General features: G+C 42.7%; 2 protein-coding genes across 2 annotated transcripts; one reads left to right on the forward strand and one right to left on the reverse strand.

Moving 5' to 3' along the window:
* Positions 1 to 858: 858 nt before the first annotated feature.
* LOC308402131 (G-protein coupled receptor 61-like) lies at positions 859 to 4,591 on the reverse strand. Its single transcript, XM_080890754.1, has 2 exons — positions 4,396 to 4,591; positions 859 to 2,997 (listed from the first exon to the last, which is right to left on the reverse strand). Exon 2 carries the CDS (start codon positions 2,780 to 2,782, stop codon positions 1,379 to 1,381), a length of 1,404 nt encoding a protein of 467 aa, XP_080746880.1. The 5' UTR covers positions 2,783 to 2,997; positions 4,396 to 4,591; the 3' UTR covers positions 859 to 1,378.
* Positions 4,592 to 16,064: 11,473 nt separating this feature from the next.
* LOC308402948 (amphoterin-induced protein 1-like) lies at positions 16,065 to 20,989 on the forward strand. Its single transcript, XM_080892124.1, has 2 exons — positions 16,065 to 16,242; positions 16,598 to 20,989. Exon 2 carries the CDS (start codon positions 16,666 to 16,668, stop codon positions 18,184 to 18,186), a length of 1,521 nt encoding a protein of 506 aa, XP_080748250.1. The 5' UTR covers positions 16,065 to 16,242; positions 16,598 to 16,665; the 3' UTR covers positions 18,187 to 20,989.
* The last annotated feature ends 1,141 nt before the right edge of the window (positions 20,990 to 22,130 follow it).

Genomic DNA, 22,130 nt, shown 5'->3' on the forward strand with positions numbered 1-22,130 from the left:
ACACGTCTCCCTCTAACAGTTCGCTATAAAATACAATTTCAGCTCATAGTTAAGCTGCAAAACCAAGTCTTTTAAAAACCTCAAGCAAATTCTGTCTGCTCTGTTCTTCCCACAACATTAAAGTAGTGTGCAGGGGTCGTATTAGACAGTGAAATATTGTTTCCTGCACTGAGGTACTTAAAAACAAAACCCTGAAGAGAATCAGGGTAGTAAAAAGAAAACAATCCACATGTATTCTCCTTAAAATCTCACAGCGGAAAAACACAAAGAAGGCAGTTACTGCACTTGTCAAAATACATTGGCCTCCTTGTCATCACTTCTTTTACAAATACCTAAACTCATCATTTAAAAAATGCTTGTGTTGACTGACATACACAACCAAACCTTACACAATTTTACTGAACATAACTTAGAGTTTAGTACATTAAACAATGTAGAGAACAGAATCATCATTCAATTTTTAGCAGTGCATCAAGCGAATGCTGATTTATTAATTTTTTTAAGATCTAAATTTATATCCAAAGACATTGATAGATACATCACATGGCAGGAAGCGGGGGTAACCCTAAACATCGTAGTTACATCGTAAAGCACCAAGGAAAGTTTGTCTGTAAACAGCTTGTACCAAATCCATGAGCAGTCAGGCCACAATATGTACACATCTAATGTAATCGAATTGGCTTAAAGCTGCCATTGTCACTGACAAAACTCCAAACTATTGTTCAATATGATGTTTTTATTGCTGTGTTTTTTAACATTACTTTTCTTGCAGTAATGTTTAAAATGACTTGCTGAAGTCTTGTAAAAAAAACCAACAAAACTTTTTAATCTTCGTATTCGTATACTAGGGTAATTTTTCTGGTAGCAAGATGTAACTGCATAATATTAAAGTAATGATTTCAGAGGGAGCCAGTGTATTTAAGCAAGTGTTTCTTAATTTGAGATGAAAAGAAATTCCTCAAAAATATTTTACTGCCAAAACGTCAGAGACTCAAACACCAAATTAATGTTTATTTTCATCTATTAAAAAAGCTTAAACAACATAAATAGCAATTCAGTGAGTCATTTACTGTACAGGGCTGAGCCGAAGGCCAAAATACAGCCTTTTATTTTCTTTTTTTTAAATAAAGCAGTAACTTCCCTGTTCGCAAGCAAAAGTTTGTACATCTGCATTTAACTGTTCAACCATGATTGTTTTCAAAAACAAGGATGAAAACTGATGAGGCAAAGTGCAGTGATCCAAAGATACAATTATTAGTCTTTAAAATGAATTTAGCTACCTGGTGGACAGCTTTCAAGAAAAAAATAGAGACACGTGTTTTCCTGAAAGACTGTGTTTCTTTGAACGTATTTTTCAAAATATAGAGACATTGAAAAGTCAGCTGTCTGTATATATATGGTTGTTTTTCGCCTGTTCAATCTCAATAAACTCTGAAGTCTCCTCTGCAATTTGTCCTGGGATACGGAAATCAATGGGTATGGCATGTGCCGGCTCGGCTGGCTGTGACTGAGCCACAGGGCAGCAGGCCTCACCCTTAGGACTGGAAGTGCTGTGAGAGTTTTGAGGATCCAAGTTGCAGCCGGTGCCCTGAAGAAACTGAAGGAAATTTTCCTCTATGGATCCTTCACGGCTGGGCAGTCTGTCCTCCACCTCGATCCCCGCTCGACGAAACAGGCAAGGCAGATGCTTGCCCAGCTCCTCTCGGATCTGTCTGTTCAGACAGCCGTAGAAGAAGGGATTGGAGGTGAAGCAGAAGTAGCCAATCCAGGTGACCACTTCCTCCAGAGAGGCCAGTGTGGCTGGAGGGCTGGCAGCCAGTGCTGAATACAGGTGGAAAGTAAAGTAGGGCAGCCAGCAACAAAGGAATTGCCCACCCACTGCTGCCAACACTGCTGCAGCCTTCCCTCCTCCAAAAGGGCGTTGTGGAGTTCCTCTGCCAGTTCCAGTACCTGTCCCGGAGCTCGTAACCATTGTAGAACGGCTGCTGAGTGACTCTGACCGCTGGCGGCGAGGTGTGTCCATCCACGTGGGCAGTGGGCCGTGGTGCATGGCAGCCACCCGGGCCACTTTAAACATGTTGCAGTAGACAACGAGAATCACCAGCAGTGGGCACAGAAAATACACCAGAGTGAAGAGGACCATGAAGGCCAAACGGTTTGACCCTCCCCCTGTCCAGTGCAGTGAGCAGCGTCTGTGACCCTGAGCCGGGGGAGGTGGCACGGCACCGCCACCCCCTCCCTCAACCCCGCTACTCTCCAAAAGAGGAGTTTTTCCACCCTGCAGGAACCAAGCGAGCAGTGGCAGAGCAGACATGGCCAGAGCTTTTACCCATATCCCTACAAGCACCGAAGCTACCAGGCCAATGGTCATCTTCACTTCATAACGCATCGGATGTATGATGTAGTAATAACGCTCCACATTGATGACAGAGATAGAGAGGATGGCAGCACTGACTAGGCACACACTGAGAAAGAGGTAGCTCCTGCACAGGGCCTCCCCGAAGAAGGCGCGGCTCGAGAGCATGCCAAGGGGCATCAGCACCAGGGCTGCCAAAAGGTCCACCACGCACAGGTGGAAGACAAAGGCAAACTTGTGGAGCTGCGGGGCCTTGGCAATGACCGCCATGACAGCGACATTACCCACCACAGCCAACAGATCCATGAGCAGCATCGCCAGTAGGGCTAGCGACTGGGACAGAGCCCAGCCTTCAGGCAGAGAGGAGGCAGACATGTTGGATGTGGGCTGTGGAGGTGTGTGGGAGGAGTTCCACATTGGCTCCATTGAAGGGTGGGACGAGGCAGGCGGGCAGAGTCAGTCACAGGCCCATCACCCATCCTTCAAAGAAAGGGAAATGTGGCCAGAAAACAGTGACTTGAAAATGAGGTAAAAAGCTGCCCCGTAGTCCAGAAGATGTTGCTGTGATGTCAGGAAGTTTAGATGTTTTGAATCCTTTCCATTAAAAAGCCTTCTTGTCTTTCATCAGTCACAGACCCACCCTACAATAAGAAGAAGAAGAAGAAGAGAGGGTAAATATCTGTGAGTGGATGTTTGCCTGTGTGTGTACTGTGTCATGAGAGACCTCTAATTTGCAAATATCAGTTATATGAACTCATCCTTCCATGGTGAGTTTCCCTTTTTGCCCCAGCTACCATCAAAATTAATTCACTTAGATGAAGTTTTATAAAAATCCTCCTTAGCTTCTGAAATCTCCGTTAAAGCGATCTTGCTGATAAGGTAATTCAAAGCCACCCCTCAAACCAATTAACTCTATTAGATATTCATTATTCAAGGCATGGACATTTGACACCTTTTTTAGCAACATGCTGCAGGAACTGAGTAAGTAAAAAGAATGAAAAATGAGAAGTCATCATGCAGTAGAGTTAGGCCACGTCTAAAACCAAATAATAATACTGAAAAAAATGCGTATTTATTATCAGAATAACTCTAAGGGAAAAAATTGGAGAGCAGTTTAATTTTTAAGAATATATTACAGCAAAGAAGGTCAACGATAAATCCAGACTTATTCTTCCCGGGCAGCAACAGCAGGAAGGTATAAATACTTTTCAAGCACACATCCTGTCTGTACATGAGCTAATTCACCAAAACCAGTACTATCACTGACTAGTTAATAGGCCTTTTCCATCACATCTACAACTGCCATGAGAGCACTCGCTTGCCTCAAAGATATATGCATATTTTGTGGTTAACCTGCATATTTATGACTACCTTTTCTAGCCCAAAAAAACCAAAACCTAGCCACAGACTCTGAGAGGCCTGTATGTAGGTCTGTGATTGTACAGAGGGTGATGTCTTCCACTGAGGAAGCCCTGATCATTTAGAATGAGTTAATTTAATGTTCCAAATAGAAATTCTAAGGATGTTCACAGGTTGAGCAGGCTGTTAGCATGTTACCTGTGCACAGAGACAGAGAGCTATGGTTGGCTGTTGCCATATAAAGGAAACCATGCTGCCTGCTGATATGAATTCTGTCTGCCACAGATGTGACGTTTACAGTCACAGTAATCCACGTTCAAGTAAATACTGAGCTCTAACCTCTCTCATCGCCTATGAATGACTGCCCACACTGAGCAACGTCTGTATACCACACATAAGGGTACAGTCAATTCACTTTAACCCTCCTGCCTGGTTTGGCCATTCCTTTCCCTTCCACCTGCTCGTTTATGTTTTAATTATTAATGCATTACACCCATTTTAATAATAAGCAAGGCTCTTATTCTGTATATCAGAATGTAGCTTAAATGAATTTGTTGCAGTCAGCGCTACACAACGAGCAGATTACAGGAGGCGTGAGAGAACAAGCGAGGAGAATGTGGTGAGGATCGGGGAGTGTGATGGGAAGACACAGAAAGAAAAAGGCAGAGAGCATAATATACCTGAATCAGAGTATTTCCTGATGCAGCTGTCTGCTGCTTTGGGGTTTGAGGATGGAATCCTGGTTTAGCTCCTACTGCTGAGGTACACAGTGGAAATCAATCACTGTACCTTAAAAAATGCTGCTGAGGTACTTCCCACTGTAACAGCCTGTTTCTTTCTCCATCCCTTGATCTGCCTAGTGCATCCTTCTCCCTAGCTGACAACAGCTGTGGCAGCAGAGATTTCTCTGAAACGATGCTGATGTAAATGCTTGCAAAGACACCAGCTCACTCTCTGCCTTCCCCCTCCACTCACACACATTGCAGAGATGGAGCAGGAGGCAGTGAGAAACAGGACCAGAGCTGCTGTCTCCACAGGGTCCTAATGTCCTTACCGTCATCTCAATCTGAGTCTTCAAAAATGAAGGAATGCCACTGCAGCAGCGTTATAAATTTCTTTTAAATAACGAGTGCTTTAGTGTGTCTCAGCCGGGTTGTCACAAAGTTGGTAAAGATGGTCTTCAAAGGATAACAGCAGTCACTTTGGCAGTCCTCTGACTTCACATTCAACCACACAGGGAGCTTAAATATTAGCTTTATTTAAAGGGTAGCTCAACTTCCTATGTTAAATTTACTGCAGCAACAGTCAGAAAGCCGCTTTGCTAACTGTACATGTTCCCTAAATAATGTACAGAGCAAAATCCATTCACTGCTGATGTGCAATTTTTGCTTGCTGTGTGACATGATGGTTACTTTGCTACACCCTGACTGCTCCAGATGAAGCACAGCTGAGCTTCACATTTTTAAAAGTTGCCCTCTGCTGGGGATTTAGAAGGGGGAAAACATGTCACCTTTCCTGACAGGAAACCTACTGTCACCTACCACTAGCATACCAAAAATATTGTTTGTGTGTTTCCAAACTCCTACCTTGGAAAATACGATTCTCAAATAACCTGTTAAGGTTCATAAATCTTTGCTCATGCTCCTCCCTCTCATATCCCGCCCCCTATTTCTCCTTCCTCTTCCAGTTGATTTACTGTTGTCAGCCTGTAGTGTTTCAGTTTGTTATTCTACAGATTAAAGCGCCTTCCAGTCTAAGATTTGCTGAGACATTGAAGGATTGATTAGGCCAGGCCTCAGCCTCCATCCATCCCAGCTTCTCAAACTGGGACTCCTGTTGCCACGGTGATCTTTTTCACATGGAGTCCATCCTCACTGCTCTGTCTGCTGAGGACAATGAAATCTGGGCTATTATGGATAAGGCTACTCTACTGAAGGAGTGGGCATAAAGCTGCTGAGTTCTGGGGTGTTTTTCATTTGCATTTGTAAGGTTTCCCATAATTACACACATAACATTTGCATTTCATGGAAATTATGTCTTCTTTGACCATTAAAAAGCATGTTTTAATTTGCAGCACCTCTCATGCATTTTTAGATTAAACTAGTTGTTCACTAATAGCTCTATTATGATAACGCCACTGCTTTAGTTGCTGTGAGAATTGAGGTTTTCTAGTTTATTGCTCCCATCCTCCATATCAGTGTATTTATTGCACTATGGCAAGTAGAAGATGCTGAGAGTGGAGTGGTGTCACCCACTTAAAAAAGAGCAAATAGTATTTATTGCTACACCATCTGTCACTGCAGTTGTTTGATTCATTTCTAACCAAAGCACCTTTTTTTTTTTTTTTGAAGATTTGTGAATTGAGTTATTGTGTTTTTACAGCATTACAAATTTGCAGATTTTAAATATGTTGGACCTGTGGCCTGAGGAATTCTCCATTTCACCAAGAAACTGCTGCTGACAGATTCCCATACAGGTGGCTACGGTAAGAAGTTTGGCATCATTTACAGCTCCGTGCTCATCACTGTGCCAGGATGTGTAAAAAAAAAAAAAAAAAAGCTATTTTTTGTCCTTTGGCCTCACAACTCAAATGCAAACATGATAAATCACAGTAGCATCATTTTCTGTATGTTACATAACTGAGTGATTATACGTTAATCGCCACCATCATCATCAGCTTCTTTCAGCCAATGCTTGAAAAACAAGAACAAGCAGAACATACAGAACATAAGGAAACATGACCAGTTTTTGGTGGAGGGATTTAATAGACAGCATTTACTACTGTTGTCATGGCGAAGATGTATCAAGATGCCTGGTAGCGCTGAGGAAGGATGCGAAATGTACACATGCTTGTGTAACGCACAGCACTTCTCAAACACTACACATGAGTGAATCCACATTGCAGGTATGCGGTGTGGATGTGTGCACTGTGCGAGTGAAACTGTCTGCTTGAATCTGTATTCAGGCATGTTCACCTGAGTGTGTGTGTCTGTGTGTGTGTGTGAGAGAGAGAGAGAGAGAGAGAGAGAGCGTGCATATCATGTGTTGACTCACGACAAAAATAGCAGAGTCTTGCTTGGCCGGCAGCACCAATCACTGCCACCACAAATACAATGGTTTCCATGGCAACCTTGAAAAATAGACTCCACATTCGCACTCAGAAATAGCAAAGGACGCTTGCAATGACCCCAGAGAGCCCCTACTGCCAATAATAACCACTGATAGATATGAATGCGCAAATAACAGCAGCACTCAGAAATTGAAAAAAAAAAATCCTTCCATTACATTTACCAAAGCATAATTACCGCTGCCTACACAAACAATCAGCTCAAATCCAAACGCACTTTTTGTAGGGGTGCACCAAGGCACGGGCAAACATTAACCTGCACCGTGTTGATAACATCAAAGCAAGAGAACAAAACGACTGTTGAGGCGAGCTGCACAATACCTGAGCGAAGGATACAGAGTCTTTACAAATGTCTAACAAGCGTCTGTCATGTCACATTTTCAGATGGCTTGTAGAAGTCAAAATGTGTTGGAGTGTTGCAGAAAAAGACTTAAGTGCTGACTGAATGTTGCCTTGGAGACTCTTGGGGAGGAAGGTTTATATCAGAGCAGACAGTCAAACATATTAGGATGCAGGGATTTTTTTTCTACACCCCCTGGGAGCTAAACAGCAAACATTTCCACTAAATTTAGTAAATATTGAATTACTACCAGGCAGGTTCTGGAGCTGCTATAATGCAGAGACACAGATTGACTTATTTTGCCATGTGCAGTATGTTTTTTGGGGGGTTTTTTTTTTTAATATGTTGAAGATGTAGCTCTCTCTTTTATTACTATACTGTAATCAGAAAGTTTAGCATAAACACCTACATGACGCCAGACCACCAACCTATGACTCTCTCCCCCACCGATGTAGGAGCGGTGCTGAGCAGGATCAATGTCCACAAGGCTGCAGGCCCTGATGGCATCCCCGGGCGTGTTCTCAGAGCGTGTTCTGGGGAGCTTGCAGGAGTGCTCACAGACATATTCAATCTGTCCTTGGCCCACGCTGTGGTACCGGCCTGCTTCAAATCCACCTCCATCGTCCCGATACCCAAAAACTCCAACCCATCTAGCCTCAATGATTACCGCCCAGTAGCACTCACCCCCATCATCACTAAGTGCTTAGAGCGACTGGTCCTAGCACACTTCAAATCCTGTCTCCCCCCCACCCTGGACCCCCACCAATTCGCATACCGCCGGAACAGGAGCACAGAGGATGCAGTCTCCATCGCAATGCACTCTGTCCTCTCACACCTGGACAACAACAACACCTACGCCAGAATGCTGTTTATAGACTTCAGTTCAGCATTCAATACAATCCACCCCTCACAACTCATCAGGAAACTGACAGACCTGGGTATCAGTTCCCTCATCTGCAAATGGTTACTGGACTTCCTGACCAACCGCCCCCAACATGTCGGGCTGGATAACCGCTGCTCATCTACCATCACAATGAACACCGGTGTACCACAAGGCTGCGTGATGAGCCCTTTCCTCTACTCCCTCTTCACCCACGACTGCAGACCTGCTGATGGTTCCAACACCATCATTAAGTTTGCAGATGACACCACGGTGATTGGCCTCATCAGTGACAACGATGAGGCCGCCTACAGGGAGGAGGTGGATCGTCTGGCTGAGTGGTGCGACAGAAACAACCTGCTGCTTAACACCGAGAAGACCAAGGAGCTCATCGTGGACTACAGGAGGAATGCTGACCCACATCCACCCATCCACATTAAGGGGACGGCTGTGGAGCGTGTGAGCAGCTTCAAGTTCCTGGGAGTCCACATCTCCGAGGATCTCACCTGGACGACCAACTGCTCCAAGCTGGTCAAGAAGGCTCACCAGCGCCTCTTCTTCTTGAGGACTCTGAGGAAGAACCACCTGTCCTCAGACATCCTGGTGAACTTCTATCGCTGCACCATCGAGAGCATCCTGACCAACTGTATAACAGTCTGGTACGGGAACTGCTCTGCCTCGGACCGGAAGGCGTTGCAGAGGGTCGTGAAAACTGCCCAGCGCATCGCCGGAGCACCACTTCCTGCCATAAAAGACATCTACAGGAAGCGGTGTCTGAAAAGGGCTGGGAAAATCATCAAAGACCCCAGTCACCCATCACATGGACTCTTCACCCTCCTGCCCTCTGGGAGGCGCTACAGGAGCCTCCGGACTAAGACCACCAGGTACCGGAACAGCTTCTTCCCCACAGCTGTCAGACTCCTGAACTCTGCCTCCTGACATCTGACCCACGTTAAACTCATGGACTGAACATACACACACCCACAATGGACAACTGTACCCTCAAACACAATAATAACATGGACTGAACCACCACTCACAACCACTAGCACTTTATATAGCCTCTGTAGAAACTATCTACACCCTCACTTATCTTAACTGCACTACTGTATAGCTCTGTGTAAATAATCATTCTGTACATTCGATAATTTTTAATCCTACAACTGTTTACAACTTGCATAGTTCCCATTTCTGTATAGCTGTATATCTCAGATTCTGTAAAGTTATTTATTTCATATTCTGTATAGTTTTTCATATTTATATCCTGTTCATATCCTGTACATAGCTTGTACTCACTACAGCCTGTACATACTTATAGTTATAGAATATTCACAACATACTTCATACCGTGTACATTATAACATACCATAATAGACCCATTTCTGTAATATACTCACATATCTATATTATTGCTAATATATATTGTAATATATCTATATCACTAAAGCACTTCTGGATGGATGCAAACTGCATTTCGTTGCCCTGTACCTGTGCATGTGCAATGACAATAAAGTTGAATTCTATTCTATTCTATTCTATTCTATTCTATTCTACATGTGCCTCTGGTTGTGTCAAATTTACTAGCTACATTTATTTATTTATTTTCTGTGCGCTGTAAACGGCCTCTGAACACTATGCATGTTTGTATACATGAACACTTGTAGCCAGTGCATTTACCAGTTGTGCATATTTCCTACTTTACAGGTAAAACAGATCAATGATAATTTTCTTTATTGATATGTTGATCTGTTACACAATCAGTACTTACATATGTGTGTGTGGGTGTGTTTGCTCAATGTAAGACGTAAGAGCGTCAGCGCTTCGCCCTGCATAGAGGAAAGCAAGGTCACAATCAGTTTTACTGATGGGGTATTGTCAACACCCTGCCGGGCAGGCAGGCAGGCAAGCGACGTGAGCACCTAAGTTTTTATAAATGTGATAAGTGGAGAATGAGGCGAAGTAGGAGCTTCAAATTGCTACCATAGGTGAGTCTACTAAAATTACTGGATGACTTCAAATCTCAGTGCCCTTGGCCTCGGGGTCAGAGTAGGTTTTCTAAAAATCTTCTAAATGCAATAACTTGAGAACAAAGCAACATAGGATTTTGAAATTGATGCCTTGTTGTGTATACTAGGGGGCTGAGGGGGAGCACAGGTGGTCAGCAGTATTTTTCATATATACTATAAGCCATACGTTGTTGGGCTTACTTTTTTACTTTATACTTCCAGGCCACTACTTTCAGGTAGAAATATTGTGTGTTTTTAAATGTGCAAGACTTTTTCAAAGCTACTTTTACACACAAGCATATAGTTTCTAAAATATATTTTTTCCAGGTTAAATTTGACAGTATACACTGGCTGGCCGCTTCATTAGTTTTGCTGGTATTCGGTCGGACTCCCCTCTCACTTTCAGAAGTGCCTTTATTCTTAATGGCACAGATTCAACAAGGTGCTGGAAACACTCAGAGACTTTGGTCCATGTTGACTTGATAGCATCACAGAGTAGCTGCCGATTTGTCAGCTGCACATCCACGATGCAAATCTCGTGTTTTTAACCACAGCCCAACATGTCTATATTGGATTAAGATTTAATGACTGTGGAAGCTGTTAGAGGACAGTGAACTCATTGTCATCATTGAGAAACCAGTTTGAGATGATCTGAGCTTTGAGACATGGTGCATGAACCTGCTGGAAGCAATCGTCAGAAAATGGGTACACTGTGGTCATGAAGAGGTGGACACAGTCAACAACAATACTCAAGTAGACTGAGTATTATTGAGTATTACTGAGGGGTGGATATTTAAGTTACTGTTCAGTTCATGTCAGCTCAAAGTAGTGGCTATTCTCCTCTAACCTCATGCAGTAGTAGAGCATTTTTACCCAGAGAACTGCTGCTCACTGGATATTTTCACTTTTCTGTAAACCCAAAAGAGCAGTTGAACAGGTGTGCCTAATGAAGTGGCCACAGAGAGTGTCCTAAGTAGTCAAAATGAGCCATTTAGTTACAAAATGCATTTGTTTGTCTGTTCACACAGATCTTCATGAGCTTTCTGGAAGAGGCAGAGCAGCTGAGTTATTTGTGTAACGGGTGAGCAGAGCTGAAAAGTTATACAAGAAAGCACATGTGCTTCTTCGAGCAGGGCCTGAACATGCTGCTTGCACCAGATGGTGGCAGTATGTCCACTGTATTGTGCATTGTATTATCAGTGGTTGCCGGCTGCATACATTTTGAACAGTGAGCAGTAATATCTCAAATAATGATAGAAAGAAACCATATTAACAGTAACCATCAAGTAAAACCGCAAAAGCTTTTATGCATCTTTGCATCCACCGGAAGGCTATTCGTCATTCTTCCAAAGAAATTCAATCATTTGGTGGTTTGATGATGGAGATGGAGAGATGATGGAGGGCTGTCTAACACAATGGGACAAAATCTTAAACAGATTAACATGATATCCATGCTCATCAAACCTTTCAGTGATCCCTGATGCTCAGGACTACTTACAGTGAATTTATGTGCAGTGATCCCTCTTTTTAAAGGGGCAAGCAAACTCAAACAACCTCAGCATAACGTCCCCCATCGCATAACAGAGCCACAGAGTTAATTCACTGAAGGGTTCAAGATTTTTTCTTTAATTTGCCTCTGCTTCTTCTTACTAACCTGTACTTGACACAGGTTACTCTGGTTTAATTTTATTCTTTCTCAGGCTGTGAACGACTTCAAATGTTTAGTAAATCAGCCAAATCTGTCACCATGGATTCCTTAATAAGGAAAATAGTCATCGGTGACTCATGTGATCCTACAAAGAACACCACAAGCACAAATCTGTCCTAAAATATATCCCAGCTAAGACTGTGGAAGTGGCAGGACACACCCTGGACACAACAGGGCAAACAGAGAGGCAGAAGTCAATGCAATGTGTGCATTCAATCCAATGGACAGTTTACCTAACAGTGAAGCATGAGAAGGCAACCAGAAGTCAGAGCAACCACAGGAGAGAAACATAGGTACAAGGAAAACATGAAGACCTTGTCTAACAAGCAAGAGCTGAGCAACAGGTTCAAACCCAGAGCCTTTCTTTCTTTTCTTTTTTTACTTGAAAACACACATTTCAGAAATATTTACACACCAGAGCAAAAGACAAGAGTGTCTAAGGTTGTAGGACATATCCTTTGGGCATCAGGATACAAAATGTTAGTGTCAATTCATCAGGCAAGCTTTTGAAAAACATGTCTCGTGTCTTGCAAGGACATACATTCCCTTTATTTTCCACACCGTGGGCTGGTTTAGATACTACCTGCGACCACTGCCCTGAAGCTGCACTTTAGTTATAATTTACAGGAGAACTTAAACCTCATGACCCTCCACCAGGCTGTGGCCTGAATCACCCTTGCCGTCTGATACTTCCTTATAGAATTCACATGAGGCTGAAGAGCTTGAAGAGTTTGGTGGGATGAGGAGAAGTGAGTTTACATGACTCGCTAGGGCACAATAAACAGCGGGCTCATTCACTGGAAAGAATGAGTATCTATAGTATAGTGAGGTATTTGTGTTTATTCTGAAGACTAGCTTTGTGGATGGATAAGGATGTCAGTTTGCAACATTTTTATTGCATTTAAATCTAGTGCCGGTCTCTTAATATTTGCGACAAAAAGAACAGACCACCTCCAAACCCAGTTTTTTTACCGGAGGTGTCAAACTTTAACTCTTTGTTCAATAAAGATGATATTTGTGACCCTCACATACCCTTTGTGACAAGTTTTAACATGTCAGCATATATCAATAAAGATGTGGTTTGATGACCATTAGAGTAGGTTCTGGGTTTTTCCCAGGGTAGTCTAAGTAAGCTGTGTGGGCAGCAGTGTTGGGTAAGTTACTTTAAATTAGTAACTTAGTTACATTAATAGTTACTTCTATCAAAAGTAACTCAGTTACTTCAAGTTACTCGTTACTTTCAAAGTAACTAGTTACTAGGGAAAGTAACTTTGGTTTTACTCAGAATTCTCTTGTTAATGTGTTTCTTCCATAACTTTGCCAGTCTTCTAGCTTGCTTACTTGCCACAAGTGCACTGTGCCACCTACCAATAGAAAGGAAAAAATAATGTGCACATTTCCACGAGAGAAATCCCACGCCTGGACCGTTGTTGACCGCCGCCATGATTCTAGCCTACGTCACAACGTCATGTGCGCTTTTTACATCCAACACAAAAACTGCAGTCGTGGTGCTTTCGATTGTACTCAGAACTCGGAAATTCTGCTTCTGAATAGGAAGATGTAGGCAACACCAGACTGCAGATGAGCTGCATACAGAGCTGGACTGGGACAAAAAAATCGGCCTGGGCGTTTTGACTAGAGACCGGCCCACCATTATAGCAAAAATCATAAAGACTTTGAATGATAATAAACACTGTTGTGACAGTGATGTACACTGTTTTGATGGTATATATGCATCAATCTATCAATCGTTTGTTGTAAGATTCAGATAATTATTTTTTAAAAGCGAGACATTTTAAATGAGAATAAGAAAGAAAAGTATTTCTTTGTGCCCCCCTCTCCCTGTTAATGCCCTACCTGGCCCCCTGGCAACACTTTGCTAGACCCGCCCCTGCACAGTTACCAGCTGTCAGCTACCTAAAAAAGGATCCTGGTGTTATTTGTCTCTCAGAAACGGTTCATAACTTCCCTTCAACTCATTCATGTCACCTAAAAGGTAAACCTGTTTCTCCATCACAGCTCTGATGATTCAGTAAGGACATCTCCTGGTTTCATCTTCATGTTTCCCTCTCACCAGATAACCAAACCGACATCATGACCAGCAGCTTTACAGCTGTGGCTCCAGCAAACATCAGCTGATAGTAGAAATTAATATTAAATAAATTCTAACAACAGCTGATCAAGCTTAAACGTGCTGCTGTTGTTTAGCGCGACAACCGCTGTTTTCTTCTTTCTGGCGCCAAGTGGGCGATAAACAAGCAAGAGAGAAAAGCCAATCAGCTGATCATTGATCAGTTTCATGATTAAAGTAGCAACAGGAGAGGGAGGAAGAGAGAATGAGAGGAGAAGAGGCAGCTATGCAGCAAAGACACAGAATACCTCCAGCTTTGTGTCTTTTCCATTGTAGCTGAAGTCCGGGACAAACTGTTCCTTTTCAGCTCAACACGAAACGCACAATATTTTCTCTGAATACGAGACGATTCTGTTTTTTACAGGATGGTTGGCAATTAGAAACTCAGTCATGCTAGCGAGTACCCAGTACGAAAAAGTCAGCAAAACGAAAATAAACTCCACCTAAACTTGGTTTAGATCTGACCCAAATAGACTGCAGGTCATAACTTCTTACCTGAAGTTCAGTCCACCTGACACTCGGACCGGCGGCCGCTTCGGGTCTCTGCTCCTGCCTCCCCTTTCCCTCATCCACCTCCTGGCCTCCACCACTTGCTAATGTTACTGAATCTGTGGATTCACCACACGAAGTAACGAATAACGACCCTATCTAAATCCCAGTAACGATTAACGCGTTCCTAATTTTGGCATAATACCTAGTTACCGTGCTCGTTACCACAATAATAACGTAGTTACTGTAACGCGTTATTAAGTAACGTTACTTAATAACGCGTTAGTCCCAACACTGGTGGGCAGTGAGAGTTTATACCCTCACTAACTTCTGATGCACACTCACACTCAGTTAAGGTTACGCCACCACTTAAAACCAGGCACAGTGGTTTATTCTTCAAATAACAGTACTTGCTGGAGATCATTTACATATAAACACATATCTGGCGCTGCAGTCAGTATTTACAGCATCAGGACTGTGTATGAAATACACCATAGAGCCCATTTCCCCTGCAGAGAAAAGCACCACATCACTCACTGTGGCTCACAGAGGTCTGTTGAACAGTGAAATAAACTTTGTTGGGCACTAGATACACAGGCGATGTTATACACTCTCCTAGTGATGAGTATTTACACACTACTATAAAGTGGCATGCAGACCTTTTCCACAACAGACATATTGACCTGTCATGAGGTGGAAACCACAAGTTTAGTTAATAGCATCACTGATGGCACAGTCCCCTTTAAGCTATCCCAGTCAGCTGGCACAAGTAATACAAAAACCACAGAGATAAATATTGTCTTTGTTTTGAGTTACACCTGAGGTCTACCTGTGAGATCACAGCCTTGAAAATGACTGTAAATGAGGTGTGACCTCATCAAATAAGAGACCAGTTTTCAGGACTGGTTTGTCCTTTGCATGGATGTTGCAGTACAATAAAACTTCTTCAAGCAATCCATCTTAAGAAACTTTATGTGCCTCTTAATTTTCCTGCTTTATTTGACTGATTGTGCTTAATGTGTCTGTGCCTGCCTGGTGTTTACTGTAAGTCCATATGTTGTGCTGTACTCTGAACTTCCCGTATTGATTCCTATGTTACTGTACGCACATCATGTCCAGAGCTGCAGCAGTTCATCCACACAGGTACCTCGTCCTTCACCAGGATGTTAGGACAACTTTGGGGAAAGAGATTCATTATTAAAGGCATGGTAGCACTGAATGAGCCATCAAGTCAGGTTAGGTAAAAGTGAAGGAAAAAACGTACCTATTTATGTTTTTTGCCTGTTAACAAACAAACTAAAACATTCCACTAAAAATGTGTCCAAAGACAAACTTTGGAAGACCTCCAGATAACCTGGAGAACCACTGTTTTAATATCAGAAATGTTGGCTCATTGGAAGCAGAATAAAAATCAGCTTCGATAAAGATGATGAAATGTTGAAGCTTGTGTAGCCGAGCTGTCATCTCACTGCTTTCATGTTGGGTGCTTGTTTTTTGTCTTTTGAATCAGAGACTGGCCATAAGAGACAGAGAGACAGAGAGCAGGAGAGGAAATGTGGCACACACCCACCTCTGCTGTTTGCACCCCTCACATCAGATCAGCTCTCGGATATAGTTGCATTTCCTTTCCTCACCAGCGAGGCTTGCACACAGCCTCTTCCGGTCATTTGGAGCCGGACAGCAGAGTGCGTTCGCCCGTAGCTCAGCGTGTTAAGGTGGATGTCTGTGAGCTCGCGGGTCGCCGACGATAAAGATGATGAAGATGAAGAAGATGCATCTGTCCTAATCATCTCCGCGACTGGACTGCTAAGGACTTCTTTCTCTTTAAAAAACGGGAGAAAAAAAGGTAACGCAGAATCGCGTCCGCCCGCTGGGACAAATGTAAATGCTTTGATAACTGATATCAGGGAAACGACTAACACACACACTTAACTTTTAGACTATTCTGTTTATTTTGAATAATTTGACACATTGATTAATCGCCATAGTTTGTTATTTATTCTATGCTACGACACGATATGACACTGATAACATTTTTGCCGACATTCAACTTTTTAATGATCCAGCTGCGCAAATGCACCACGCCTCTCTGCATTAGAGCGCGGGTTTGCTTTAATGGCATGAGACTCTGCATCATTATCATGTCATATTATGTCCTGACAGCTGATTTATTGATCACGTGGCCCAATGTGTGATTACAGATCCATGATTTTCCACTGTGAAAACTAAGAGAACATCCAGAGTCCCTGCAGTGCGTAGTGCTGGCGCCATGGTGGGCTCCATCGGCTTTTTTTGGCCTGCTGCTGTTGCAGTGTTAAAACGAAGGAGCTGCTTTATTCTGCACTTGACTTTGCTGTTACCAGCAGTGAGAGCCAGTGGGCAGCTAACTGGAAGCCCCCTGGTTTGTCAGAAGACTTGTTTGTGTGCCAGCACCATCATCAGCTGCTCCAAGCAGAATCTAACAAATGTTCCCAACGCTCTTCCATCGTATGCAGCTGTGCTGGACCTCAGCTTCAACTTTATCACCAAGCTCCAAGCTGATTGGACCGGCATCAGACTCGACCAGCTGCAAAGCCTGCTGCTCAGTAATAACAACCTCACCTTTCTCTCCACTGAGGCATTTGTGAATGTGAGAAAGCTTCGCTACCTGGACCTTTCCTTTAACAGCCTCCGCCTGCTGGACGAATACATTTTTGAGCCGCTGGAGAATCTGGAGGTCCTGCTGCTTTATAAAAACCACATCTCTCAGATAGATCGCTCTGCCTTCTCTGGCCTCATCGAGTTGCAGAGGCTCTATCTGAGCCACAACCAGATCACACGCATCCTCGTAGAGCTGTTAAAGGGCCGAGGCAGGCTGAAAAGCCTTAGACTGCTGGATGTTTCCTCCAACCGAATTAAAGCTCTGCCCCTGGATGAGCTTCAGGCTCTGCCTGCCTGGATTAAAAACGGTCTGTACTTCCACAACAACCCTCTAACCTGCAGCTGTGAGCTGTATGAACTGATGGCACACTGGGAACTCAGGGAGCTCAGCCCTTCCACTGACTTCAGGAGCAACCACACATGTGTGACATCAGGCCAGCCGAAGGAAAAAATGGCCATACTAGATCTGACCAGACAGTATCTGAACTGCAGTGAGGTCAAAGGTTTTAAAAAAGAAGGCTATCTGGAGCAATCTTTGGTGTTAGACTGTGACACCAGACAGAAGAACATGGTGAAGAGATGGGTGCTGCCAGGAAACCTGACAGTGTCTCAAAACGAAACCACTTTCATCCGTAACGAAAGCAGCCTTAGGATTGGGCCCCTAAAGGTAGAAGACTCAGGGGTCTACACCTGCTATGCCACAAGTGATTCATTCAATGAGACGCTGTATGTAACTGTAGTGGTGTTTAATACCACCATGAGCAAAGGACTGGAGAATCTAAAAACAGCCTACACCACCCTTGTAGCGTGTCTGATCAGTCTCGTCATGATTCTCATCTACCTCTTTTTCACACCGTGTCGCTGCGCTTGTTGTCCAGGTCAGAACATGGAGAAAAATGACGGCAAAGACAGCCTCCACTCTTCAACTGTCAGTCTCTCCCAGGCACACGAGGAGAGATGGCAAGAGAGGGTGGGAGATGGAGGTTTCCTCTACAGACACACGGCCTTCCTGGAACCTAAAGAACAGCTGGAGCAGAATGGGAGGCTGAATCCAATAAGTGAGGAAGATGAGGAGTGGCAGGGGGCCAACAGGGGCAGAACAAGGTCTGATGTCAGCTCGGTGTGCTCCAATTCTCCTATGGTCATATGAAATAAGGGCGATGCCGCTGCTTCTTTGTATTCTAAGAATGTGAGCAAAATATCAAAAGTGAGCATCTTCCAAACAAAGCTTTAGTTGACTCGAGACGGTGGTGCCGATCCAGTAACATAAGATTCAAATTGATTTTAATCTTTTGATTAAATCACTTTTAGGCCTTTCCATTTGTGATGCGTCTTAACAATTCAAATGACTCCTCTGTGAAGGCACAGAGCGCTATATTTCTGGTAGAGAACTGGGGTTTTTTTTCATAAATGCAACACGTGTTCCCTAAAAATGAGAATATATGAACTTTAAATATTGTTTGCGTTCTTAAAAATGCTTACCATGTAGACATTAACCACCAAGCAGCGCTTAGTAGACTACTTAAAGGCATTACTGAGAGAAGGTCACCTCAGAGTAGCCAGTAGCCTGCATGTTAAAGATATGGCCTTTCTTGCAATTGGGATGAAGGTGCTGCAAAGGTGAGAAGTTCTGAATTTGTTGAATAACGTAGAAAGGGAGGCTAATTTTTATGCAAAGCTTGCAGAACTCACTCTGTTACTATTATTATGCAATATTTCTGCTATATGTAACATTCCTAAACTTCACAGAAAACAGTGCTGTTAATAATTACACTTATGCAACTTTTTCAGTTAAATTTCTTTTTAGATGCAAGTGCGATTTAATGTTTAAACAGCAATATGTGTTTTTTGCAGTGATTTTGGCCTTAAGATGAAGTGCTTTTAAAAGCAGCTCTGATTAAATATCATATGCAGGTATACTTTTATTATCATTTAAAATGAATTCTAATTTCTGACAAATTTAGTTGACTTTTTGTCTCATAAAATATTATTTATATTGCTCCAGTTCACAACAGCTGCTGTCTGAAGGCACTACTTAAAAAGAAATCTTTAAAATGAACCAGACTAGCTCTTCATATCCTCCTGAGAACCAGGGAAAAATGAATCTTCCCACTGAACTTTTTTTGTAATTTCCACCCTCTTTGGGGCTAAAAGAGGCCACCCAAACACATAAGATATAGATGGATAGACCAGGATGTCCTCTATTTAGTACACCAGGGCTTATTAGCATAGCTCAAATAAGTCAAACGATATCAACCAAAAACAAACGTCCATTAGAGAAGACATAAATGAATAGGCTGGTTCTCAGGATATAAACACTCAGCAGCTATTTTATCAGTATAAACACAATTATTGACTGTTATTTGGCAAATTTATTCTCATCCAGTATGCATACATTTCCAGTAAACAGTGCTGTTGTTGAGCGTCAGTAATCTGCAGTAAATATTGATGAACTCTTGATGTCATTGTCTGATTGATTAGCAAATAGCATGCCAATAGCATGAATACAGTCTCATTTAAAAAGAAACTATTCCACCGACTAAGCTTCAGGTATAGTTACTGTTATCTGTGGATTATGCAGAAAAAACAAATCCTGGTTCCTGGTTCATAAAGAATTCATTGCAATAAGCTAAAGTTAAACACATATTCCAGACGACAAAAACAAAATCAGCCAGCTGAATTTAGCTACAAATAAATGCCACCATTTTATTATGTTCTATATGAGCGAGTTATTAGATGTAAACATTACAGTCAAACTGCTCGATTTTAGAGGTTGGGTTCAAATTAAATTACCAAAGATTACAGAATAATTCGAGTAAAAGAAAATAGTATAAATAGTATTGTTTTGTGAGTTTGGATGGATGAATCTTAGAAACGTATGGAAGCTGCTCTAGATGGAAAACCTGAAACTGATTGATAATGCTAACAAACATAACAATAAGTTTCCAGTTGAGCAAGTTTATTTGCATATTTTGTTATCACACTGCGACAAAATATCGTGTTCAGTGTCAGGTTTCAGAATGGCAACATGAACACACATACTTCCATACTGAAGAGTAAATAGCAGCCTGGAAGAGCCTGAGAGCGAGTACCATCCACTGAATGCTTCTGGGCATTAGTGCCCAACCCTAAGCAAATCAGCCGATGCCAGCCACAAGCCAGAATTCTCATAAACACTGTCAGAAATAGCAGCTGCAGCCAACACTCGGGCCCCTGTGGCTGGCTGACAGCTGAAATATAAATGTAGATGTAGCAGTTTTTCAAACAGATGTCCAACAGAATCCTCTTAAAAGGACTAGAAGCTCATATTTTACCCTGGCTGGTGCAACCACAAAAGCTGTGTTACACTGTGCAGAAAGGGGTGTGGATGAAAATCAATGAAGACCAAAAGATGACTCAAATAAATGCAACTTATAATAATAAAAAAACAATAATAATACATTCAGGCTGTTCATTTCAGGTCACAATGTTAGCAGTAGAGCATCGTAATTGCTACACAATCTCTGGATAGTCAAAGTTGTGTTATAAAGGGTATGTATGTTAATGTTGAAGGTACAGTGATGTTTATGCACTTCTCATGGTGCTTTTTCAATATAACCTCGGTGTAATCACGATAAATGTGTCTGTGGGAGTTTAAGCTCATGACATCGTCAGAATCTAGCATGTCTGTTAAATATTATAATGTAGCAACACAACCGGAGGAACTTTTCAGTCTGTCAGAGGAGGCACATATGTACTATGTCATCATGTTGGACATTATAATAACCAAAGACGGAGCTACGTGTGACAAATCATTACCTACATGTTCAGTGTTTACAGTCAGTATATTGTCAGTGTGCTGAGTTCACCTGCTGTATTTTAATATATGCAATCCTGAATAACGACTTATTGCATTTCATTGTTTGCTCTGTGCATCTTGTTTATTGCTGTACTCCTCATGTAGTTCACAAACAACAAAAATAAACATGATGTAAAAAGAGACGTGTGCAGTATGTCCTGTGACATATGTGCAACTGCAGAACTTTCACTCTCATGTGCAGCCAACAGCTTGTTAGCTCAGCTTCACACAAACAGTGGAAATACAGAAACAAGTAAAATCACTGGCGTGGCTCTGTCCCAGGCTTAGAGAATCCGGCTAACTTATTAATTGTGACTTTGCAACTTCTTTAACATGCATAAAAAATAAAGACTTGAAATGTTGTAATGTCCTAGTGCAAAGGCACCTTTCATTTTTGCTCTGCAGTTTTTGTTTGTGTTAAAGATGCTTTAAAGGCAGATTTTAACATGTTTGGACACAATCCGACCAGTTGTGCTGTTCTGCAAAGCTAAGTAGCAGGTAACTGAATCCTTAAAGGTATGCACACTAGAATAAGGGGCAACACAGCAACAAAATTATTACTTATTAATAATTTAAAATATTAAACTCAGAGGGAAATTCCTTCTCCAAGTCCACAAAACACATGTAGACTGGTTGAGCAATGCACTCTCAATTATCCTAGAGAGGGTAAAGAGCTGGTCCAGTCTTCCGCGACCGGGACAAAAGCCGCATTGTTCCTCCTGTAGCTGAGTTTCGACTAACTGTCAGACTCTCCTTTCCAGCACCCTCGCATAGACTTTCCTGGGGAGGCTGAGGAGTGTGATCCCCCATAGTTGGAACACACCCTCCGGTCCTCCTCCTTAAAGATGGGAACCACATCCCAAGTCTGCCAACATAAAAGTGCTGCCCATGATCTCCATGCAACATCGTAGAGGCAAGACAGTCCTACAACATCCAGAGCCTTTAGGAACTCAGTGTGAACCTCATCCACTCCAGGGGCTCTGCCACCAAGGAGCTGTTTAACTGACTCAGTGATCTCACGCCCAGTGATGGACAAGTCATCCCCCTCGTCTCCAGACTCTGCTTCCTCTAGGGAAGATGTATCAGTAGGATTAAGGAGATCCCTTCCACTGCCTGACAAAATCCTCAGTTGAAGTCAGCACTGCATACAGTGCAGGTAGAGGACCACTTTCCCCTCCTGAGTTGCCTGGCGGTTTGCCAGAATCTCTACGAGGCAGTCCAAAAGTCTTTTTCTGTGGCCTCTCTGAACTCCTCCC

The sequence above is a fragment of the Rhamphochromis sp. 'chilingali' genome (genome assembly GCF_963969265.1).
Source record: "Rhamphochromis sp. 'chilingali' genome assembly, chromosome: 9".
Classification (NCBI taxonomy): Eukaryota; Metazoa; Chordata; class Actinopteri; order Cichliformes; family Cichlidae; genus Rhamphochromis; species Rhamphochromis sp. 'chilingali'.